Source organism: Eulemur rufifrons, chromosome 7 (genome assembly GCF_041146395.1).
Source record: "Eulemur rufifrons isolate Redbay chromosome 7, OSU_ERuf_1, whole genome shotgun sequence".
NCBI classification, from domain to species: domain Eukaryota; kingdom Metazoa; phylum Chordata; class Mammalia; order Primates; family Lemuridae; genus Eulemur; species Eulemur rufifrons.
In genome coordinates, this window is record NC_090989.1 from 281,106,224 (window position 1) to 281,130,061 (window position 23,838).

Sequence of the window (23,838 nt, forward strand, 5' to 3'; positions counted from 1 at the left end):
CCCTGGTGAGCAGGGCCTGGGGCAGGGTGGGGTTCCTCCCTCTTGCCAGGCCCAGGGACTCCCCCAACCCCGGAATCTGGGGCCAGGTGGGGCAGGACAGGGAGAAGGAGTGGGCCACCCCAGAACCTGGCAGACAGGCACGTGGCCACCTGGGCGTCTGTGAGTCAGCGTGTCTCTCTGCCTGCTTCCCCACCCCCACCCCACCACTCATGCCCGGGCCAGACCTCGACGAGTGCCGGGTGAGGAACCTGTGCCAGCACGCCTGCCGCAACACCGAGGGCAGCTACCGGTGCCTGTGCCCCGCCGGCTACCGCCTCCTCCCCAGCGGGAGGAACTGCCAGGGTGAGCCGGGGCGCAGGCAGGCACCTCCCCGATGCCAGAGGGGCCAGGGCGGGCAGCATGGGACAGGGCACACGGGATCTCACCCACTCCGTTCGCCCCAGCCCCTTCACAACCATCCTGTGGGGTCGGGGTGGGAGGGGAGCTCGCAGGGGCTACGTGACCACCCCAGGCTCCCGCAGCCAGCTGGACCCACGCTCCAAACAGGAGCCTCAAGGGATTACATGGGCAGGCTCTGCTGGTCCCTCACAGCCACTCAGCTCACCTCTCCGAGCCTCAGCCTCCTGATGAAACTGGGCTGACACAGTCCCTCAGTGGCTGGGATGAGCCCTGCAGAGGGGGTGCAGGGCCGCTGTGGTGGTAGTAACGTCCTCTAGCTCCCGAGTCGGGGACCTTCCCCGGCACACGCCAGGGCTGGGGCCGGTCACTGGCTTGCCCCGCCCTAGCCAACGGGCATCTGCGGCCTTGCCTGTCTCCATCCTCACTCTGTCACAGGGCTCAGGGAACGTCCTCTGAGAAGGGTGGGCTTCCACAGAGGGACACCAGGATGCTCTCACAGGCAGGGGCACCTGGGGTCAGAGGGCAAAGTGGCCACTCAGGGCAAGCCCCACATCTCTGGGGCCTCCAACCGGGCACTAGGCTCAGGAAGTCCCCACGGTGCCCACCACCATGACCTGGAAAGTCCTCACCCCTGGGGAGGTGGAGAGGTGACGGGGACCCGGCTGGGCTGTCACAGGTCAGACTAGAGGGGACAGAGGAGGAAGGGCTTTCAGCCTCGCTGGTCCTCCAAAGGTGCTACTCCCCACTCACGGTCCCCTTCTTGCCCTCCCGTCCGGTCTGCGCCTTCGCCCTTCTCCTTTGCTGCCTCCCATCCCCTCCCCTGCTTCGACACCTCCCCCACCCAGACATCAACGAGTGCGAGGAGGACGGCATCGAGTGTGGGCCCAGCCAGATGTGCTTCAACACCCGCGGCAGCTACCAGTGTGTGGACACGTCCTGTCCTGCCACGTACCGGCAGGGCCCCAGCCCAGGGTAAGGGGCCGAGTGGCTGGGGGAGGGGCGGGTGGGAGGACACCATCTGCCAGGAGCGGCAGCTTCCACCCTGGCTCCTGCGGCTGGAACTCTGCCCCCTGTGGCTGGAACTCTGCCCCAGGCCCTGTCTCAGGCAGAGGCCTCGCAGGGCCCGTGGAGGTCTTGCTGCTAGACTCCTGGGCCCAAGCCCCGTGCCCTTGAAGAGCACATTCTGCCACCACTCAGGGTGTAAGCTCACCTTGACACTGTCACTCCCTGGCTGGGGACGCAGGTGTGTGTGTGGGGGGGTGCTGAGGGCAGGGAAGAGGACGGAGTTGGGAGAGAATGGGGGAGACACATGGACACACACATAAAACCCAGACACATACACAAAACCCCAGACTCAGCCGCACCAACACAAGACACATTTCCTCCAGGCCACTAACAGTGGCTACAAATATCCATAAAGACAGGAGGACCTGGGGGCAGGGCTGCTGTGGTTGGGAAGGTGTCTTAGGGTGGGGACATGCCCTGGACCTTACACATTGGGAAGCCCAGGCTGGGGTGGAAGTGGGTTCCCTGGGCAAAGCTAAGAGCGTTTCTTTGAACCTCCACCCCACCACCGCACAGCAAATCCAGAGCGGGTGACTCAGCTCCGGGCACCTGCAGGTGGACCTCCAGGGCTCTAAGTTGCAGGCAGCCCTGTGCCGGCTGGGCCACCTGGGGCACGGACTGGGAAAGTCTCTGGGGGAACCTGCTCCCATGGGAAAGTCTCGGGCTTCTTTGGGGCTCATTTGTTGATCTCTAAAATGGACTAACAGTGGCGCTTGCAGGGAAGGCCTCTGGGGGGCAGCGCGGGCAGAACTGCGGGCGATGTCTGCGGCAGGGCCGCGCTCCGACAGCAACCGGAGATCTGCACGTCTGTCTGTCTATGCGGTCCACAGGACGTGCTTCCGGCGCTGCTCGCAGGACTGCGGCGCCGACGGCCCCTCCACGCTGCAGTACCGGCTGCTGCCGCTGCCCCTGGGCGTGCGCGCCCACCACGACGTGGCGCGCCTGGTCGCCTTCTCGGACGCCGGCGTCCCTGCCAACCGCACGGAGCTCAGCGTGCTCGAGCCTGACCCGCGCAGCCCGTTCGCTCTGCGACCCCTGCGCGCCGGCCACGGCGCCGTCTACACCCGCCGCGCGCTCACCCGCGCCGGCCTCTACAGGCTCACCGTGCGCGCCGCCGCGCCGCGCCACCAGAGCCTCTTCGTCATGCTCATTGCCGTGTCCCCCTACCCCTACTGAGGCAGAGAGGGTCACCGGCTGCAGTTCTGGGGCCAGTGTGACCCTCGAGGAAGGGGGGCAGGGAGGAGCCGGCCCGGGCCAGCCTGCGGGCGGGACAGGGTGGCCCTGTCCGTACCATGTGCTGTGGCAAGTGGAACGTCATCTTCTCCCGCCCCCCTGCGTCAGTGAGACCTTCAGTAAACACAACCCTGCGCAGCCTTGACCCCAGGACATCGAGGACCTGAGCTGGCGTAGGCAGGCGGCAAAGGCTGCCCTTAGGCCGCAAGGCGGGGGGAGAAGCCTCCGGGTCTCACCCGCCCCTCCAGGCTTGCCCAAGCCTCAGGGAGGCGGGGCAGGGACGCCAGAAGGCAGGGGGCAGACCCTGCGCTGATGGCAGCAGCGGTCGCTGTCCACAACTGGCACTGTCATCCTGAACCCAGTGTGTGTGTATGCACGATATAAAAACGATTGTTTTTAACTGACTTGGTTTCTTTGTCTAATTATTTTGCTCTGTAAGGAGGGTCTTTGGCTGGGAGGGAGACCACCACCCTTCTGTTCTGATCCAGGAGCACTGGAGTAGGAGTCCAGTGGCCCCGGCTCCTTATGAGGTGGCATCAGGCTCCTCTCTGGGCTGTTTTCACATCCATAAAATGCACTGCAGTAGGGCCTCCCCGTCCCCTAAAGGCTGTGGCGAGAACTAGATGAGAATTAAATGTGTTAGACAGCAATACGAGGTAGCAAAAATTTTATTGTGTATGAGGTCTACAAATGCTGCCTTGATATACGTAATGAAATGGTTACTGAGTCAGGCCAAGTAACATATCCATCATCGCACATACTCTTACTTCTGTAAGAGCACCTAAAATCTCTCTTAGCAAAAATCGAATTAAGACCTCTTGTATGAGTAAGACTCTGGACTTACTCATCCTACACGTCTGCACCTCTCTATCCTCTGACCTGCATCTTCCCATACTCTCCCCTCCCTGCCCCTGCTAACCGTTTTCTTCTCTATTTCTACTTATTTGGCTTTTATTTTTTTTTAGATTCCACATATAAGTGAGATCATTTTTCTCTGTGTCTGGCTTATTCATGATTAAAATAATACATTTTAATATTTTAAAGAATGATTAAATCCATTCATTTACTCAGTCACCAAAGATTCATTGCGTTCTACTCACGTGCCAGGTGGTGACCGTGAAACCCTTGTGCTCACGAGCTCACATTCTGGTGGCAAAGGGGACAGGAACAGCCAGGAACTGAAAAGTGAAATGTGGACCTGCCCATTAGTGAGGGGTGCTAGGGAGGAAAGCAAGGTCCGGAAGGTGGGAACAGGGCTCAGTGTAGGCCTCAGCAGGTGGCATTTGAGAAGAGACCCGAAGAAGGTGAGGGAGAAGGACACAGGATATCAAGGGACATCACGGGACATCACATGGAGGGGAAGGAGGTTCCTGGCAGAGGGAACAGCAGGTGTCAGGGCCTTGAGGCAGGAGGGACCAGCGAGGAGTCAGGGAAGGCTGGAGATGGGGGAGGGGGAGGGAACGGCGGGGGGGGGGGGAGAGGTTGGATCAAACAGGCTGGGGGCTTGGGGCAGATCCTGTGGGGCCTTTGGGCCACTGAAGGGACTTTGGCTTTGACTGAGTGAGCTGGGGAGAGACAAGACTGTATATGTGTGTACTGACCTGTCTCCAGGGCGCTAGGGGGAGCGGGTAAGAACAGGGCTCAGCAGAGCCCAGAGCTGCCACTCCTCCCTGCTCCTCCCTACTCCTCCCCACTCCCCCCTGCTCCTTCCCGCTCCTTCCTGGGCTGATGGTAGACACAACCTCTGGGATAGAGAGGCTATTCCTTTCTCCCTGTTCCTCCCGCTTAGTGTGACTTGGTCATCTCTTCCTAAGTTTCCCCTTTCTCTTCTCTGGGAAACAGGGAAAGCTGTCGGAGTTATTTTCCGAATTACTCTGAATGACAATCAGACAATCTAAACCAAGCCTTCCAGCAATGCTGGGGCAAACAGAGAAGAAATCACTGTGTCCATTTTACAGGTGGAGAAAGGGAGGCACAGGGAGGGAATGTGACCCTGTCACCGGACTGACGCATGACTGGTTAATGGTTAGACTTGGACTCCTGATTCCCAGCTAACAGCCCGGGCAGAATACCGCCCTTCCCCCAGGGCACTTCTTTCTACTGGTTTCCTTTAAACCAGTCTGAAAGTTTTCTGTTAAGGGCCAGATTAGTAAATATTTTTGGCTTTGCAGAACACCCAGTCTGTGTCAAAACCACTGACCTCTGCCATTGCAGTGCAAAAGCAGCCAAGGACACAGAAACAGATGGGCACGGCTGTGTTCCAGCGTGGACACCTACATTTCGAGTTTATTATCATTTTCACGTGTCATGAAATAGTCTTTTGAATTTTTTTCAACCACTTACAAATGTAAAAGCCATTTATTCTGCTTGCAGGCTTTATAAAAGCAGGTTCAGACCATAGTTTGCTCACCCTGGAGTTAAACCTCAGAAGTCACTGGTGGTGGAATTCCAGGCTGGGTGCAGAGACTGGGGGAAGTTGGGAGAGTGGGGGAGGGGCTTCCCAGGCCCCTCCACACCCCATTCGTCCAGGGCCCCCCTGTTAGGACCTTTCTTGGGCTGAACACCCTTCCTTGTGCAACTGTAGGGGTCATGGGTCAGAACTTGGGCCCTGCTCTTTGCTGTGCTGTTAATTTTTTATGGAACCAGGGACTTTGCAGCTCAAGGGGAGAGAAGGGTCAGCCCCAGGCCCATGCAGAGGGAGGTGTAGACCCCTCTTTCTGCCCTGCTGCTCCTGCTGGCTGCTCCGCAGGCTGGCCCAGGCCTCCCACGTTTGTTGAGTCTCTGACCTCTGCCTTATAGACTTCAGTTGATTTAACCTTTCCAGGAGCTCCAGAGTTAAGAAATAGTGTCCCCTTTCCATGAAAGAGAGAATGGGGACTCAGAGAAGGTGAGCTACTTGTCCAAGCTCACACAGCTTGGAGGGGAACAGAGGATGAAACCCAGGCCTGTCTGACTCCGGAGCCCAGGGCTCTACCCACCACTGTCCCAGGGGCAGGATGAAGGGAAGGGCCCATGGCAATTCAAGACCTGAGGAGCCAAAGGGGAATGTCCTTTCAATCCAACCCTGTCCTCCCACCTTCCGCTCCTTTTCCGTTTGAGGCTATGAGCGGAGCCCGTGGGAGGAGTGGCTTTCAAGGTTGTGCAGCAAGCCCGGCAGAGCGGGCCTTGGCCCAAGCTCTGACCCATCCCTCGGCCCCCACCCCCACTCCCCTAGCCTGCCTATGGGGATGGTGACGGAGCAGAGGAGACGCCTCCCACGCGAGCTGCAGCCAGAGCCAGAAGGGTGTTGTCCAATTCTCTTTTTCCAGCTGCCAGTCGTCATTAGTCAAGGCCCTGTCCAGCCGCCCGGCCCCTGGTGCCACCTGACCTCTGAGGCTGTTTTTCACCATCAGGGGTGGAAAACAGCCCTGCAGGTCGCTCATTGAATGCTCTGATACGTCTTTCCCAAGAACTCAACGACTGGACTGTGTGTTCTTTTGGGTGGGGACTGGCAACGTGGGGTCCAGCCTGGAGGACACGCTCTGTTCCTAGGGCCAGTGCCCAGACATGGCAGCAACAAAGTGACTTCTGGCGCCAGCCATGAAATGGTCGCAGGGCGAAGTCCTCCACGCCCAGCAGGACCACAGCCCTTGGGGAGCAGAGGAGAGACAGAGGACAGGACGAAGCTTGTGCTCGGTTCTGTGCAAGGCTGTATCTGTGTCGATAGGTGGCTCGGGCATTCGATGAGATAGCATCCACTGAGCTTGTCCTGCAGCAGTTCAGACAAGTGGCCACAAAAGTCAGAGCCAACCCTTGGAAAAGCTACCCTGGCTGCAGTACGGAGCATGGATAAGATGGGGTGGTGAGCACAGGCAGGAAGACAGGTGAGGTGTCTCCTGCAAAGGGGCAGGTGACAGGTCATGGTTGTCCAGGCTAAGACAACAGCTGTGGGGAAAGAGAAGGAACCAGAGCCCTCTAAACGTTACTCCATTTGCTGCTGGAGACTTCAGGCCTCTGCTATGTGCCAGCATCAGAGCATGTGACAAACGACTGATGGGGTGGGGAGAGAAGAGGGGTCAGAAAGGCACCCCTAAGGAACAGCACATGTAGAGACCATGTGGCAGAGACCACCAGATGCCAAGAAAGAGCCTGAGCACTGAAGTGGCTGCAAGCAGCTGGTGTGGTGAGTGCCCAGCAGGTGAAAGCAGAGGAGGAAGCGGTATAGGCCTTGAGATTTGATCTAAGAGTGATGGATCATCAGAGTCTTTTTTTAGAAATAATTTTATTTATTAATATTTCAGTATATATCTGTAAAACTTCACAAATCTTTTTAAATGTAGCTACAATATCATTATTACTACACCTAAAAAAATCAACAGTAATTCCTTGCCACTATCAAATATCCTGTCAGTGTTCAAACTCCCAGTTGTCCATTAAGATACTTCTTTTGCACTTAAAAAAAAAAAAATCAGGATCCAAATGAGGTCTACACATTGTGATTGATTATGTCTTTTATATCTCTTTTAACCCAAAAGTTCCCCTGTCTCTTTTTTTTCTTAAAAATTTAAAAATCAACTTTATTTAGATATAATTATTCCAGGAATGCAAGGTTGGTTCAACACCTGAGAACCAATCAATGTAATTCACCATTTTTATAGACCACAGGAAAGAATCATCGGATCACTTCAATAGATGTAGAGAAAAGCATTTGACAAAATTCAGCACCCAATAGTGTAAAAAACTCTCAACAAACTAGGAAGAAGAGTGAACTTCTTCACCTGATTAAAAAAAAATCTAGGAAAAACTGATAGCTACCATAGTCCTTAATGGTGAAAGATGGAACAAAGGCTTTTCCCAAAGATTACAAACAAGGTAAGGATAACTATTCTCACCAAATCTATTCAGCATTGTACTGGGGATTCTTGACATTGCAATAAGGCAAAGAAAAAAAGGCACAAAGATAACAAAAGGAAAAGTAAAAATGTCTTTATCCAAAAATCTACTAGAATTAATCAGTGAATTTAGCAAGGTTGCAGAACACAAGGCCAATACACAAAAATCAATTATATATACTAGCAACAAACAATTGGAAAATAAAAATTTAAATATCATTTACAATAGCATCAAAAAAGTTAAAATACTTAGAAATAAATTTGATGAAAGGTGGACGAGACCTACACACTGAAAACCGTAACACAGTGCTCAGACACCTGAGCCAAGATGGACCTCTTGGCACCTCCACTGAAATTGAGGACTTGCCTGATGTGATCATTACACATTGTATACATGTATCAAAATGTCACATGTACTCCAAAAATATGTACAACTAAGATATATTAATAAAAATACAAAAACCAAAACTAAAATAAAGAATTGAGGATTTCTATACCACCCATCAAAGATGTCTCAACCTGCCAGGTCTCAATGGAAGACTTAGGCCTTTGCCTAAGAACAAGCCTCCACCTGGCCAGGCATCCAAGGTGGCCAATAAAACATCCGTCCCAGAGCCAGGCCCTGGAGCAGCCATACCTGGGACCCTAAGCAGCTCTATTTCTTCTAGCATGAGAAGTGGCCTTGTTCACACCAATGCCCCAGACCCCAGGCCTTTCCATGACAGGTGCATATTGTCTCCCACCTGGAGGACGTCCACCCAACCTGCTCCATTTGGAATGTTCGTGATCTTTGGAAAAAGCCTTTGTTCCATCTTTCACCATTAAGGAATCCACCTTCCCTGCTCATCATCTGCAGGGAACATAGGAAACTCCAGCTTCTCTCGCTATGGGTCTTGCTAGTCTATGTGTTGAAAAGATTCTTACCTGGGGTTTCACATCAAATAAAGGAGCAATTTTCTGACACTCAAGGGTACAGTTGACTCTTGAACAACATGGGGGTTGGGGTACCATCACCCCCTCCCCTCAATGCAGTCAAAAATATGTGTAAAACTTTTGACCCCCTGAAACTTTACTAACAGCCTGTTATTGACTGGAAGCCTTACCTGTAACATAAACAATTAACACAAATTTTGTACGTGGTATGTATTATATACTATATTTTACACTAAAGTTAGCTAGAGAAAAGAAAATATTAAGAAAATCATAAAGAAGAAAAAATATACTACTATTCATTAAGTTGAAGTGGAGCGTCATAAATATCTTCATCCTCATCATCTTTGTGTTGAGCAGGCTGAGGAGGAGGAAAAGGAGGCATTGGTCTTACCGTGTCAAGGGTGGCACCGGCGGAAAGAAATCTGCATGGAAGTGGAGGCTTGCAGTTCAAACCCGTGTTGGTCAAAGTTCAACTGTATGTACTTCAACACCATCTTAACGACACACCTCTGGTTTAAACTAAACATTAAATTTACCCCAAATGAAGATTATCTCAAGATGTAGCCTCCTACAGATTGACCTGACTATTAAAACAGTTCCTTTCCCATTGCTTATGTATATAGCAATTAATACTTTTTTTTTTTTTTTTTTTTTTGAGACAGAGTCTCACTCTGTTGCCCGGGCTAGAGTGAGTGCCGTGGCGTCAGCCTAGCTCACAGCAACCTCAAACTCCTGGGCTCAAGCGATCCTCCTGTCTCAGCCTCCCGAGTAGCTGGGACTACAGGCATGCGCCACCATGCCCGGCTAATTTTTTCTATATATATTTTTAGCTGTCCATATAATTTCTTTCTATTTTTAGTAGAGATGGGGTCTCGCTCTTGCTCAGGCTGGTCTCGAACTCCTGAGCTCAAACGATCCGCCCACCTCGGCCTCCCAGAGAGCTAGGATTACAGGCGTGAGCCACCGTGCCCGGCCAGCAATTAATACTTTTGAATAAATGGCTTTAAGTTTTTTTAATGCTGAGAAATTTAAGAAGATATATTTAGATGTATCATGTTTATGGATTGAAAAATTCAGTATTGTTAGTATATCCACTGTCCCCAAACTGATATATAGGTTCATTGCAATCTGCAATCAAAATCCCCACAGGCTTTCATATAAGCTGACCAGCTGTTTCCACCACGTATATGGAAACGCAAAGGACCTGCCCCAGCGGAAACCGCTGTATAACAGAACAAAGTGGGGGATGTGCGCTACTTGGCCTCCAGACTTACTGGACAGCTACAGTAATCGATGTGGTGTGGCGGGACTAGCATAAGGACAGATAACTAAATCAATGGAACAGAATAGGGAGTCCAGAAATACATCCACATTTATATGATCAATTAATTTTTAACAAAGGTGCGAAGAGAATTCGATGGAGAAAGGAAAGTCTTCAACCAGTATTGTTAGAACAATTGGAAATTGATGTGGGGAAAAAAAGGAACCACCAAAGGGTTTTAAGAAGAGTGTGACCTACTCTGATTTGTGTTTTTAAGAACGCACTGGCTGTTGGGGGCGGAATGGTTGGAGGGGCAGCTGGGGTGGGCAGGAGACCCAGCGAGGAGATCTGAATAAGAAATTATACGGACCTGAGTGAGAGAAGATGGGAGACCAGTGTGGAGGAAGTGGACATGGAGAGAAAGGGGCAGACTGGGTATATTTAGAAGAGAGGAATCTCTCAGATCCTGGTGCATCAGCTTCTCCACCTGCTCAGGCCTAGGTGCTGCTTTTTATGTTTAGAGACACCACCGAGATCACTTAGCTAGAAGGTCTGTAGGCTCCTAGAGGAGCCCTGACCTGAGCGTAGGCAGGGGACAAGATGAAGGTCAAAGGCCACGGTGCCCAGCCTCAGGGGGGAAATCCCCTGGGCCATGTCCCACCCCAGGCCCAGGAACTGCTCTGCAGGGTAAGAGCTGAGACAGGGCTGAAGGTCCGCCCAGCAGAGGGAGGGGAGCAGGTAGAACACGACCAGTCTACCCCCAACTTGGTCTCTACCTCTGCGCAGCCACCCACCCAGGTACTCAATGGGGTGGGGCCCCTGCTGGCAGTCTGGGCCCCTGTTTTCTTCTCAAGAGAGTTGCGTCCTCACTGTCCCTCACACCACCAGTGCCTGTGCGTCAGGAAGGGACAGTCCTCTGGGCTGGAGCCATTTCTGCATTGGGGAGTAAAGGTCCCAGACACCTGTGACCCTGGGACTGTGCCCTCAGCTCCTGCACAGTTCAGCTCAAGCTGGAGCTAGAGCAGAGGGTCAGGGCCAGAGCTTCGGAGACCGAATTCTAGCTCTGCTTTGCCACTCACGTGCTGTGTGGCCTTGGGAAAGATACACCCTCTCTGTGCAGCAGGTTTCTGCCTGTGCGATGGGGATAACAGTAACGGCTACTTCATACCAGCAGCCATGGAGATGACAGTGCAAATGCTGGCCTCCCCGGGGGCAGCACTACAGATGAGAAAACTGAGGCTGCCCCTAGGCAGGGGCGAGAGGCACCACCCGACGTCACACAGCTGCTGTGAGCACGCTGTTTGTGGCCGTTCCTCACGTGCTTCCTGCTAGTGTGAGAGGCCCGGAGCCGGTCCAGCAAGTGGGCTGGGGGGGAGGGCAGCTGTCACCCCACCTCCTGGTAGAAGGTGCCTTAAGCCACCCATGGGACCCAGCCCCACATGGCTCACCAGGGCGCCCTCACCATCGCGGGCCGCACCCTGGGCTTGGGTGCCACAGGGCTGGGGGGCTCATGAGGGAACTGGGCCGTGGCTTTGTTTATGAATTGGTTTGATACCTCCTCCCTCCTAGAAGGACTCACAGCTGCTGCTCCTGGCCACGTGCTAGAGGCAGTAGGATGGGGCTAGTTGGCAGTCAGATGGTGATTCAAGAGAGTGGGGACCTCAGGGTGCCAGCTGAGCAAGGTTCTCCCACCTCCCTGGGGTCCCGAGGCAGCTGATGACTGGAGAATCTCCCCTCTGGGGTCAGTCCTAGCTATGGAGCAACAGCCTTGGCCGGGGCCGGGACCTGCCGTTTTACTGGGGTTGTGGTTGCAGGGACTGGTACTTCGGGCCTGCAGACCACGTTGGGAAACTTGTGGTGAGCGAGCCTCTGAAGACCAGACTCCCACGTTCTTTTTACAAGCGAGAGACTCCACCTCTGTGAACCTCCGCCTTCCCTGCTGTCCGACGGGTTAGCGCCAGCCAGTCTTTCATTCATGCTTCCTGGGTGCCTCGGAGCTTGGTCAGGTGCCAGGCTCTGAAAAGACAGCCAGGAGCCAGCCTGGACCGAGGGATGAAAGCCAGGCGCTCCCGTGCCGGCTCCGCCTCGGTTTTCTCATCCATTCCATGGGCTCCACTAGTGCGGGGAGAAGGGCAGGGCTTGGAGGCTGCAGAAAGGCCCGGGACGCCCGGCACGGGGTGACCTCCAAGCTCCCTGCGCCCCGGGAGCTTTCACCCCCGCTCCCACCTTGAAGCGCTTTGAACGCCTCCCCCGGGCCGGCGGCAGGTCTCTGGCTAGACGGCTGCGGTCATCCTGCCAGTTGCGCGGGTTCCCACCACCGCCGCCCTCCCCGCCGCCGCCAGCCCGCGGGCCAGGGCCGGGGACCGCGCCGGGGGCGCCCCAGGGGGCTGTGCGGACGCTGGGCCTGGAGGCACAGGCTGAGGGCTGGGGGAGGGGACGAGGAAGGGGCGGGGCAAGGAGGGGTCAGGCCCCGCCCTCCCACAGGTGGCGGCGGGCGCTGAGCGGCTCCGAGAGGGGGCCGGGCCCGGGGGCGGGGTCTGTCGCGCGCGCCCCCCACGTGTCCCCAGTCCCCGGCCCTGCCCCCGGGCCTGTGCTTATAACTCGGGATGCGCACCCTGGCCGGCCCTGCTCCGTCGCCTGCCGCCGCCGCCTGGCCCGGGTAAGGCGCCCCTGGCCCTCTGGCTTCCCACCCCCTAGCCTAGGTCTCCCCTTCCCGGACCAGCCGGCCGGACGCGGAGGGGACGCGCGCCCGGGGCTCGGCCGGGGCGGGCGGAGGCGGCGGAGCCGGGTCCTCCTGCTGTAAGGCCGGCCGCCCGGTCCGCTCCTCGCCCCGGGCCAGGCCGGGGCGTGAGTCCCAGAGTCCGAGAGCAGGTCGGGTTATTTGCTTCCTGTGCGGGGCCGGGGTCCTTCTGGATTTTCCTCTTCCGATCCGGCTTCCTCCGTGCCATGACGCCCTCAAATGGACACCCTGGGAGTCCGAGCGGTGTGGGGGCCCCGGTTCTCTCGCCCCCTCTTCGACTCACCGGCTCTGTCTCTGCGTGAAACCGGAATTCCAGCCCCGCCTCGGCCCCTCGCCCTCCGGGGGTGGGGGCATCGCTTTCCTCCGAGCCTCAGTTTACCCCGGGCAGGTGGGCACCGTGACCCTGGCTGCCCCCAGGGCCTCGGGTGTGGCCGGGCTCCCTTCCCTGCGGGGAGCGGCCGTCGCCGGCTCTCCCCAGGTGGGGCTGGTGGCCTCGCGTTTCCTGCGGCCCTGGGCTTCGCCGTGGGAGGGGCCTCTGGGCAAGAATGTCCGCCCTCTGGGTAGCTGTTGCCTTTGGCCCCATGGGCGGCTGCGCCCTCCGGGAGGCAGGGTCATTGTGACGGCAGGAAACTCTACCATCCTGCCAGGCCACTTCCTCGGAGCAGGGCCGCATGCTTCAGTGTTCCTCTCTGCGAAGTGGACAGACCTGTCCTTTCTCCAGGAGAGACCCGAGGGGCCTGGGCTTTGATCCCTGGGCACCCAGCACTCGGCCAGTGGCAGGAGGGGGCGGAGTGGCCTGGAGTCAGCCTCCCGCTTCCCAAGCTTCAGTTTCTCCTACCGTTGGGGCCCGCCCAGCCTCAGGCACAGGGCTCAGGAAATGTTTGCGGATCTTAAGAGGCTGGGAAGGGCTCTGTAGACTTTTGAGCACTGTGCCTGGGTCCATTCCCTCCCTCACCAGGCCTGGGGTTAGGTTCTGCTGAAGGAGGGAGATGCAGCCACAAGGGGGGGAACTTCGGGCCAGGAGTAGGGCCTGGGGGCCCCTGCATTCCAGACTCCCTGTCTCCCAGCCCCTACCCCCAGGGTCCCCTTCCTATTCCAGCCAGGGAAGGGGAGCCTGGGGGTGGAGGCGTGTCCTGGAGGGCGGCTGAGAAGCAGTTCTGGCTCTGCCCAGCGCCTGTGGACCAAGTGAATGAACGGTGAATCCTGCCCACTGGGCACCTAGACCCGGGGCCAGGAGTGAGGGGGACAGGGAGGCCCCGCTCCACTCGCTCTCAGCAGTCCTGAGTGCTCCCGCTGGCCCCACCGCAGCCCACCTGCTCTGGGCTTGTGCAGTCAGTTGACTCTGATGGTAGTTGTCAGGCCTGGGGCCCCAGGAGCCTTGGGGAGCAGCCAGGCCCAGAGCCACCTGCTGCATAAGCACTTGCCCTCCGGGATCTCATCTTTGCCCCGGGGCATTGGGAGACCGGCCAGGACAGCCCCTGTCTCATGTGGCTTGCCTGTGGGCACCCAGGTGGAAAGAGTTAACCTCGCTCTGATTCCTGATTCTTGCCGGATGCTTCAGGCAAAGCTGATGTTGCTGGCTCCTCCCTACCTCGGGCCAGACTCCCTCCCCAGACTTGGGGTAGGCCGGGCACCCTCAGGCACTTCGATTTAGTAGCCTGAATGAATGTGCTCTTCTTTCCTCCATAACCAAGAACAAACCAAGCTCAGCTAAGTTAGAATGTCAGAGAGGGGTTCCAGAATATTCCATGAGGCTGTAGTCCTGAGCTATGGCGTGCAGGGCATATGGAGACACAGAAGACTGGTGGTGGTGATTCCCTGGGGAGTTTGTGGTCTGGAAGGTTCCCAAAGCCATGGGAGGAACCCTGCTGTCTCCTAGAGGCCAGGAGTGCAGGGCACCATGCACGCGGGAGGCTTGTGCCCTGGGCCAGGTGTCAGCCTCCTCATATGTAAATAGGTGGTAATGATAGTCTCCACCTTGAAATGACGCATGTGTAACTCTGAACATAGTATGGGCTCTTGTCATCGTTCCAGCTGTGGCATTATAGAGTGGCCGGGGTTTTCCTTAGTGTCTAGTGAGCGCCCAGGCTGGCTGGCCTGTTTGCTGGAAACTGGCTGGGTGGCTTTGGCGGGGGTCACAGAGAATGGCCCCTGCCTTGCCCAGGAAGGCCAGGCTGGCAGGCAGCGAGGCACGAGGTCACCTCCCCCGCAGGTGTCTGGTGAAGGATGTCTGGGCACGCGCCTGGGAGGTGGAAAAACCTGCCTTGGGCCCTGGGGAGCAGCACCAGACTGGGGGAGGCTGAGTTCAGCCAGGGTCTGCCATGTGCCTCCCCAGGAAGGAAGCCCAGTGTGCTGGGGTGTCAGAACCAAAAGGATGTGTAGGATTTTGTGCAGATGGGGAAATTGAGGCCTAGTGAGTGAGGGACTTGCCGGAGGTCAGCCATGGCAGTGGTGCAGAGAGTTTGTGGGCACACACTGGGGGCCCGACTCTGAGCTCCTCCCCCCAGCATTCTTCTGAATCCTTCCGTCGCCCTGTGAGGGGCAGGCTGCTCTCACCCCCACTTTGCAGATGAGTGGCCATGCTCAGAGACCTTAAGCCACCGGAACCCAGGTCTGGTGGACTTAGCCCCTGTGCCCTACCGCCGTGGGCGCTCACTCGCTGGACTGCAGGGGCTGCGCCCTCTCTTCTCCCTGTTGCTGCCCCCCCACCCTGCATCAAGCCCTCAGCTGATCAAGCTGTCAGCTGAGTCTAGTTTCAGGCAGCCCAGGATTCCGTGGAGGCCGAGGGGGGAGGGTTCTGGGAGGCAGGAGCAATGCCAGAGTCCGATTGCATCACTCTCCCGGCCCACCTGCCTAGCTCATTTCTGTGCACACAGGCACACATGTGCAAGCCCAAACACACACGTGCATGCACACATGCACGCACTTTCTCAGGTACAACCCCGGGTGCACACAGGCATGCACATGAGCAGGGAAACACACACACACACACACACACACACCCTTTCTCATGTACACACTCCCAGGTACATGCAGCCTCCCTCCCCAAACACAAACACACGCACAAGAGCAGGCATGCACACACATGCCGTCAGATCCACACGCCCGGGTGCTCGCATTCCTTCACTGCTCAGCCCGGGGCCGCACACGCAGCCTGGCAGCAGGAGGGCTCGCTGGTTTCTGAATGAGACCGTGCGTAGGTCCCAGGCTCTCGGGGGGTCCCGGCCCTCTCTTTTTGCTGTGAGGAGCTGACCTCCAGAGAGTAGGACTAGCAGCGTCATTCTGAGTGCCTGCCACAGGCTTCTGGGAGACAGTCCCTGTCCCCACAGAGCTCAAAGCTGGGGGAGGACAATGGGAATAGAGCGAGACATGTGCTCTGATGGGAGATGAGGCAAGGTGGGAGCACTGAGGCTGGGCAGGCACAGGTGTAGGCACTTGCCCTAGGCCTCGTTGGGCTGGTAAGTGGTCTGGCTCCAAGGAGCTGCCCCTCCCCCCACTCCTGTGCCCACCCTCTTGGCTCCAGGCGCCTTCAGGAGGGGGCAGAGCAGGGGTAACTCTCAGAGCTGGGTAACTCTTGGGCCAGCCTCATCTCGCCCACCCCAGACCACACATTGCCCAGCACTTCCCTCCCCTGAGCCTGCCAGAGAGGGGACCCTGTGCGAGAGTGTGCTAAGGAGCCGAGCTGATCTGGGTTTGAATCTGGGCTCTGCCGCTCACCAGCCCGATGAGGCCTAGGGCAAGTTCCTCAACCCAAGCCTCAGTTTCCCTGTCTCTAAAATGGGGATAACCCCAATGGAAGGGCTCATCACAGATGGATGTGTCCATTGTCTTGATTGTGGTGATGGCATCCCCTGTGAATACACATGCTGAAACTTGCTAAATTAGACACTTTAAAAATATGCAATTTATGGTATGTCGAGTATACCTGAATAGAGCTGTTTTAAAATATGCAACAGCATGCCCCACCCACACCGCCAGCACCATGGCCCGCAAACACACAGGGTGGGCTCACACTCGTTCCCCGCGTGCCTCCTGGGGTGGGAGGCAGGCGGCAGGACAGGGGCCTGGGGCTCCTGGGCCTCCCCAGAGCTTCCACTCGGCGGGGCTGCTCACAGGGGCCTTGGGTGTCTGGGAGGCCAGGTTCAGGGCTGCCAGGCGGGCAGCTGAGCAGCTTTTGCTTTTGCAGAGAGGTTCACTGAGCCGTGAAGACAGATTCAGATTCCGGACGCCGGGAATCCACACCTCCAATCCCAGGTACTTTGTACCTTGAGTCCTTCCTGCCTCCCTCTCCCCTCCTTCCCTCCATCCTCCATGGCTGGTTGCTTGGCTGCGGTTGCCATGGGCACCAGCTGCTGGCTCCAGGGTCAGGGCCTGGCAGGTGGTTGGATGCCCAGTGGAGGGGACAGTTGGGGGTGCTGATCAGAACCACCCCCTCTTCCCCAACCGCGCCGTCCCATGAGATAGTTCCCCTTCTAAGTCCAAAGGGCAGCAAGGGCCTGCGAGCCCGGCTGCCGGGCGGGTGGGCCTGTGCGGTGTGCAGGGGACTGCGTACTCATGTGGTCGGGCTCCAAAGTCCGCCTGGCTGCATGTCCAGGCTGTGCAGCTCAGGACCGCGGCCTGGGGAAGCCGCTTCTCTCAGGCACATGGAGGGTGCTCAGGACAAACCTGCATCGTTGCAGCAGGGACAGCCAGGTGACCCTCCTGGACTCCCCTGGGTCTGTGGAGGGACTTCCATGATCTTCCCCAGTAGTGTCTAATAAGGACCCCCAGGTGATCTTTGTTGGGATGCTGGTTCCACAGAGACTGGAACCAGATGGCCTGGGTCCAAATCTGGCCCTGATGCCTGTTGATCATGTGACCTTGGGCAGGTGACCTTGCCTCTCTGGCCCTCGGTTTCTTTTTCAGCAAAGTGGGCACAATAAAAGCACCTACTGTCAGGGCCACATGAGGAGTGCTGGGGGGAGGTCAGGGTTCAGGGAGAGGCTTCTGGGCAGCAGGAACATGGCCACAACATCGAGGACACAGGAGGCCACGACGCCTTCAGGCAGCATCAGTGCAGCTGGGGAGCAGGAGGGGTGGGAGCTGCGCGCTCGTCCCTTCGGCAGGGGCCAGCTCTGCTATCTGTGCCCCCTGGAAAGGACCCCGATTACAGAGAGGTGTTATGCTCTGCCCATCTCCTTCCCTCTCTGGGCCTCAGTTTCCTCACCTGCACCCTGGGGGAGTGGTCTCTGAGCCCCCAGCCTGAGCATTTGTAGGGCTGAATTCACCCCTCTCAGGGGTACTTGCATTTGAAAAGAGACAAGTGCCTAAAACTCCAGTGAGTGAAGGCTCAGGGGAGTTCCAGGGGGGTTCCAGGGGAGCGCGGTACCTGGGCAGCATGCCCTGCCCGGAGCATCTGCAGGTGGGGGCAGCAGCGTATGCTGGGTCAGAGCCGGCTGCCAGAGCCAGACTGCTGTGCCCTCTGAGCCCCGCCATCCGCCTCCCCAGTGGGAATGGCCACTCCTACCCTGTGGGCTCGTAGTGGGGGCTCAGGGAGGTCCACACCAGGCCCAGGGGGCCCTGCCCAGCACTGTCCTGCTAATGGGGGGCATGTCAGCTGCCAGAGGCCCAGAGCCAGCTCTCCCGGCCACTGCACAGCCTTCAGATCCTGGCCTGGGCCGGACAGCTCAGCCTCGGATGCCTTCTCTGGCTGGCGGGGATTGGCTCGAAGAGCCACCTCCCCCTGCCAGCCCCAAACTCTGCTGTCAGCACTCCCGGGCCCCAGCGTGGTTGTGGGGGTGCAGTGTGCGGGGTCAGGGTCCGGGGGGGGGGCATGGGGTGCAGGAAGGGGAACATCCTGTTCCCAAGGCCAAGGTGGGGGCTGGGCCTCGTGGGGCCAAGAGCGGTGGGCAGGGCCAGCAGGGGCGACCGGCTGCTCTGGGTCACTCGTGTTCTTCCTCTGCTCCCTCCAGACGAGATGTCCAGCAAAGGCTCCGTGGTTCTGGCCTACAGTGGCGGCCTCGACACCTCCTGCATCCTCGTGTGGCTGAAGGAACAGGGCTACGATGTCATTGCCTACCTGGTAGGGAGGAGCCGGCTTGTCTGTCCTCCTGTTGTCCCGCAGCCCATCCAGCCTGCCCTCTGCCAGCTTCTGTGGGGTTGTCTGCCTGGCTCTTCCCCCCGCTGAGCCTATCTCGAACTGGAACTAGGAAAATAGCTCCTCATTGTGCTGCCTGACTTGCTTCATCTGTAAAACGGACATCCTTGAGATGCCTCCCAGAGCCGGGGGCAGGGGCGACACAAGTGACTTTGACAGTGTTTCTGGGCCAGGCTGCTTGGAGAGAGGCCACAGGCTGGGACCCGCTACAGGCCATGGGAGTCCCCGTCAGCCTTCAGCCTCCAGTAATTCAGCAATGACTGTAGGATCCTGAGCTGGAAAGGTCCTGGCACACCGCCTAGTTCTGGGATGGCAGATGGTCATAGGGGACAGGTGGCGTGTGATGCTGCTCTCCCATCCAGGGTCTATAGCAGTTGTCCCTGATGAAACCAGCTTCACTCCTGATGAACCAGGACAGCCTCTAAATCCTTCTCCATGTGGCTTTGCTATTTAGGACTTGGGTACAAATTCTAGAAATTCAACTCTAACTTCAGCAAAAAGGAAAAAACCCACAAGACAGTTCTTGGCTCGTGTAACTGAGAATTCCAGGGGTATGATGGCTTCAGGCAGGGCTGGCTCCAGGTGCTTCTCCAGATCTGTCTCTGACTCTGCTTGGCTTCCTTCTTGGCCTCTCCACAGGGCAGGCAAGGCTGCCAGCAGGCCCCATTTGCCATCGTCACTGCCCACCATGCGTCAGTCACTACCACTGAGTCGTGGGGCGCAGGCTTGGGTCATGCACCTGCTCCTCCCGTGAGCAGGAGATGTGATTTGCTCCCATCCATCCCTGTGGAAAGGGTCCCCCTAGGAAGGAAGGTTCTGTTCCCAGGGGGAGTGAGGATGGGCCGCTGGACAGATAAAAGTTAACCGTTGCCAAACCGAGTGGCTTGTTTGGAGTCAGTACACCACATCTAACTGTGCCCGATGCCCTTGACATTCAGGTTGGGGGAAAGTGAGGCCCAGGAAGGGGAAGCACTTTGCTCACAGTCACCTGGCGAGTGATGGCCGCAGCTTGAGTGGCTGCAAAGAGCCCAGGGTGTGCTTATCTTGCCACCACAGGGGCAGTCGGAGCTTGGAGCTGGCTGTATAGACCCCTGGGCTACCAGTTGGCAGGTTTACAAGTGAGTTTGACTTCAGATAAGCACCTCAGCTGGGCTCTGGGCAAATTCCAGAGTCTGCTGAGCAGAATGCAGGGAGCGAGGCTGCAGCCCAGGGTCTGGGTGGCCGGCCAGAGTCCAGCCAGCAGGAAACATGTCAGTGTCTAGGCAGGGGCCGTCGGAGCCAGGGGTCGGGCAGAGATGGGAGCTCCTGAGCACGGGCCTCCCTGCCCCCTGCCCGCTCTGATGCCTCGGGAAGGGCAAGTCACTGCCCTTGGCTGGGGAGGGGAGCTGGAGGCCGAGCAGCTCCTGATGAGCTAATCTTTGCACTTAGGGAGAGTTTGCTGGAAGAGATAGATGGGTTCGAAGACAACAGACCTTCCAGCAATGACAGTGAACACTTGCATCCGGCAGCCGTGTGGCCAGGGCCAGGCTCAGCCAGTCCTCCGACCCATAGAAACAATTTCTCGGCACAACCCAGCATCCAGCTCCCAGTATTAGCTCCCAGAAGTATCCCAACCTCGCCAGCCCCTGGGCTGTGCCCTTCCTCCTCCGTACCGTGACCTGGGCTGTCGAATGGAAGCCTCCTCGGAGGGGGTCTCTGTGTGTGGATGGTGCCTGCCCAGGCTCTGCCCAGGGGCTGACAGTCCTCTCCCACTCTCTTATCTGCCCTGGGCTGACGGGGCCTCTCTGCTTCCACTCCCCAGGCCAACATCGGCCAGAAGGAAGACTTTGAGGAGGCCAGGAAGAAGGCGCTGAAGCTCGGGGCCAAAAAGGTACCAAGTGGGAGGCAGAGTTGGGGCCTGGGAGTGGGGGGTGGCATGGGAGGACAGCGGGTGGTCCTGTCCCAGAGCTCCCTCCTCCATCCCTTCCAGTTTGTCTTCTTGCCACCAAGAGTATGAGATCAGTCCTTCTTTTTTGGAAGTGTGAACACTATCATCTTTCTGCCTCCCCCAACCCTTCTTCCATCCCCACTCCTCTCCATCTATCCATCTCTTCCCCATCCATCCACCCATCCACCCACCTGCGCCTCCCTCTTTTATCTCTCTGTACATGCATCTATCCATCCATCATCCATCCATCTATCCCTCATTCCTACATCCATCATCTCTCATCCATCTATCATTCATCCATCCATCCATCATCCATCCACCTATCAGCCATCCATCATCCATCCATCCATCATCCATCCATTTATCAGCCATCATCCATCCATCCTTACATCCATCATCCGTCCATCATTCATCCATCCATCCATCATCCATTCATCATCCATCCATCTTCCATCCATCACCCATCCATCCATCTTCCATCCATTCATTATCCATCCACCCATCATCCTTCCATCATCCATCCATCATCCATCATTCATCCATCCATCATCCATCATCCATCCATCATCCATCATCCATCCATCCATCTTCCATCCATCCATCATCCATCCATCCATCATCCATCCATCCACCCATCATACATCCATCATCCATCAGTCATCCATCTGTCATCCATTCATCCACCCATCATCCTTGCATCCATCCATCATCTATTTACCCTCTTTTATCTCTCTATCCATCTACCCATTCTTCCATCCATTCAACAGAATCAGAAACTCCAGTTGAGTCCAGAGCATTGACTGTGTATCTAAGTATGTGGCAGGCAGGCCTCTGTTGGGTTCAGGGTGGATATGATGAATGGGGCCAATGTGGGGCCTGCCCACACATGCTTACTCAGCATAAGGAAGCCCCTGCCACTTGTGAAGTCCCTGCCCCTTCACTTGGGGGAGTGAGCAAAGAACACAGCAGGGGTGTTGTGAAAGGCCACCAGCCTACCTGCTTGGTGAAAATCGATCCCCCCTCTGCAGGGCACTTCTGCAGGGTTGCAAGAACCTGAAATCGCACCTGGCATGTGGGAAGGGTTCAAAGAACATGTAAAATGAGTGTGTGAGGGACTGAATGTCCCCGTCCCAGATCACCCACTGGCCACAGGCCTGGAACTAGAATGTCCTTTGTGTCCCCCAAGTCCTGGGGAGAAGAGGTGTTGTCTGAGCCATATTCCAGTAAGTGGGAAAAGAACACCTGAGTGTCAAGGTGAGGGTGCACTTTCAGCCAGCGCCTGCGTAGGCTTTGTGTACAGATGTCTTTAGTCCATTACTCCAGATGAGCAATTCTCAAGCCTTTTGGTCTCGGACCCCTTCTACACTCTTAGTTATTTATTTGTAACTTTTAATGTTTATTTTCTGGCATATAACATTAGGATATAGTCCCAATTGCTTTCTTTTCTTTTTTATTTCATTTAAAAAAATTTTTTGGTAAATAATTATAGACACACAAGAAGGGGCAGAAATAATATAAAGCATCTCTTGACTCTTAAAATGTACTGAGGGCCCCAGAGAGGTTTTGTGGATTCGTCATGGGTCTTTATCACCTTAGAAAGAAAAGCTAAAATTTTTTAAATAAACAGTGTTAACCACATTATATGTTAACATAAGTAACATTTTTACTTAGGGAAAATAACTATTTTCTCAAACCATTTTAGTAAGAGCTGCATTGGTTTACATTTTTGCAAATCTTCTTAATATCTGGCTTAACAGAAGACAGACAGACTCTCATGGCTGTTTCTGCATGCAGTTTGTGATATATTGTTTTGGTTGAAATTTATGAAGAAAATTTGCCCTCCCAGATGTATCAGTGGAAAGAAAGGAATATTTTAATAACCTTTTCAGATAGGTGGGGCTATTCTTTGATACTGCCCCAAAATTCTTAAAGACTTGTGTCTGAAACCATAGCAATGAACTTTTCATTCTTTGTGGCATTAAAACCTGCAGGTCCATCTTGCACTTCGAATGGATCTTTCACTTGTACCAGATCGTGTATCATGCATTGGTCCTTTGAGAAATATTGTTTCACTGAGTTACACAGATCTTCCAAATGTTGATACATTTCATTATAGTATATCAAAACATCACATTCATTAAGATCACCACTACTCACATCAGAAGTATTGGGAAGCTGTGAATCTTACAGTGTCAGATACAAATTTTCCAAAATTCTAATTTTCATTGGAAGGCTTGAATTTTATCTCTAGCAACAAATACAGTCAAATTTTTCGTGAAACAACAGTTTCATTTCATTCATTTTTGTAAAAATATTGGCCAAAACCCCAGTCTGAGTGTCCATGTTTTGTCTATCAGTCCAGTGGTCTATGAAAAAAGCGGCTAGTTTAGCTTGTAACTCAAACATCACATGTGCTTTTTCGTTTGTACTTCAGAGCGCAGCAGCAGTGCTTCCTGTGTATTTCACGTTTCAAACTCAAGGGTCGAGATTTAGTAAAAGTGAACATTTTACCTCTCCATCAAGGCTATTCATAAGTGAAATTGGCACCGTGAGGGTGTGGCATGAGCATAGTCACTATGAGTATAGTCTGGGGCCTCTGCCCTGAGTCACAAGAAGGCACCAGCCCCTTCCCCCATCACTGCTTTGTACCATCAGTGCAAATGTCAACATAGTGAAAACATCAAATGACGTCTTAGTATCATTATAACAAATGTTTTCACTTAGAGTCTCCCTGAAAGAATCTTGGGGACCCCTGGAGGTCTACATTTTGAGGACTAGTCCTCTAGATTGGGGTTTCCCAACCTGGGCACTGTTTATCAACGCATGTGGCTGGCTGTCCTATGCATTGCAGGGTGTTTAGCAGAATCCCTGGCCTTTACCCAGTAGATGCCAGCATCACCACTCCACCGTCTGACCTAGCAGTTGTGACAACCAAAAATAGCTCCAGATATTGCCAAATGCTTTCTAGGGGACAAAACCATCCCTGGCTGAGAACTGCTGCGCTAGATCTTTGGTGGCAACTAAATTCCATCTTGTTGGGAGGGATTTAGGAGCCACATCCAGCTTCAGCTAGATGGTGCATCAGGATTGATTAGCAATGTCTGCCGTGAGTGCAGGAGGGAGAGTAACAGTGTGGCATGCTGGAATCGATGAATGACAGCTACTGCAGATGCAGCAGGAAGAATGGGGGCACAGCTTGCTGTCATCCACTGTGGGTGTCGGCCTTGACGCAGGCCACCTGAGCCCCCACGGCTCTGCATTCTGACTGGGCTC

General features: G+C 55.5%; 2 protein-coding genes across 3 annotated transcripts in view; both read left to right on the plus strand.

Annotated features, from left to right (window-relative positions):
- HMCN2 (hemicentin 2) overlaps positions 1 to 3,076 on the plus strand; it is a 139,232-nt gene extending 136,156 nt beyond the window's left edge. The window contains exons 96-98 of the mRNA XM_069476953.1: positions 223 to 342; positions 1,245 to 1,371; positions 2,295 to 3,076. Coding sequence (XP_069333054.1) covers positions 223 to 342; positions 1,245 to 1,371; positions 2,295 to 2,640 — 593 coding nt within the window. The 3' untranslated portion in view covers positions 2,641 to 3,076. The remainder of the gene's footprint in view (positions 1 to 222; positions 343 to 1,244; positions 1,372 to 2,294) is intronic.
- A 9,057-nt stretch (positions 3,077 to 12,133) lies between these two features.
- The window catches only part of ASS1 (argininosuccinate synthase 1), a 50,939-nt gene continuing 39,234 nt past the window's right edge, over positions 12,134 to 23,838 (plus strand). The window contains exons 1-4 of one of the 2 annotated variants that reach the window (XM_069476954.1): positions 12,134 to 12,421; positions 16,689 to 16,756; positions 18,454 to 18,563; positions 20,440 to 20,508. In XM_069476954.1, the coding sequence (XP_069333055.1) occupies positions 18,459 to 18,563; positions 20,440 to 20,508 (174 nt within the window). In that variant the 5' untranslated portion in view covers positions 12,134 to 12,421; positions 16,689 to 16,756; positions 18,454 to 18,458. The remainder of the gene's footprint in view (positions 12,422 to 16,688; positions 16,757 to 18,453; positions 18,564 to 20,439; positions 20,509 to 23,838) is intronic. The other variant, XM_069476955.1, reaches the window with a different exon arrangement.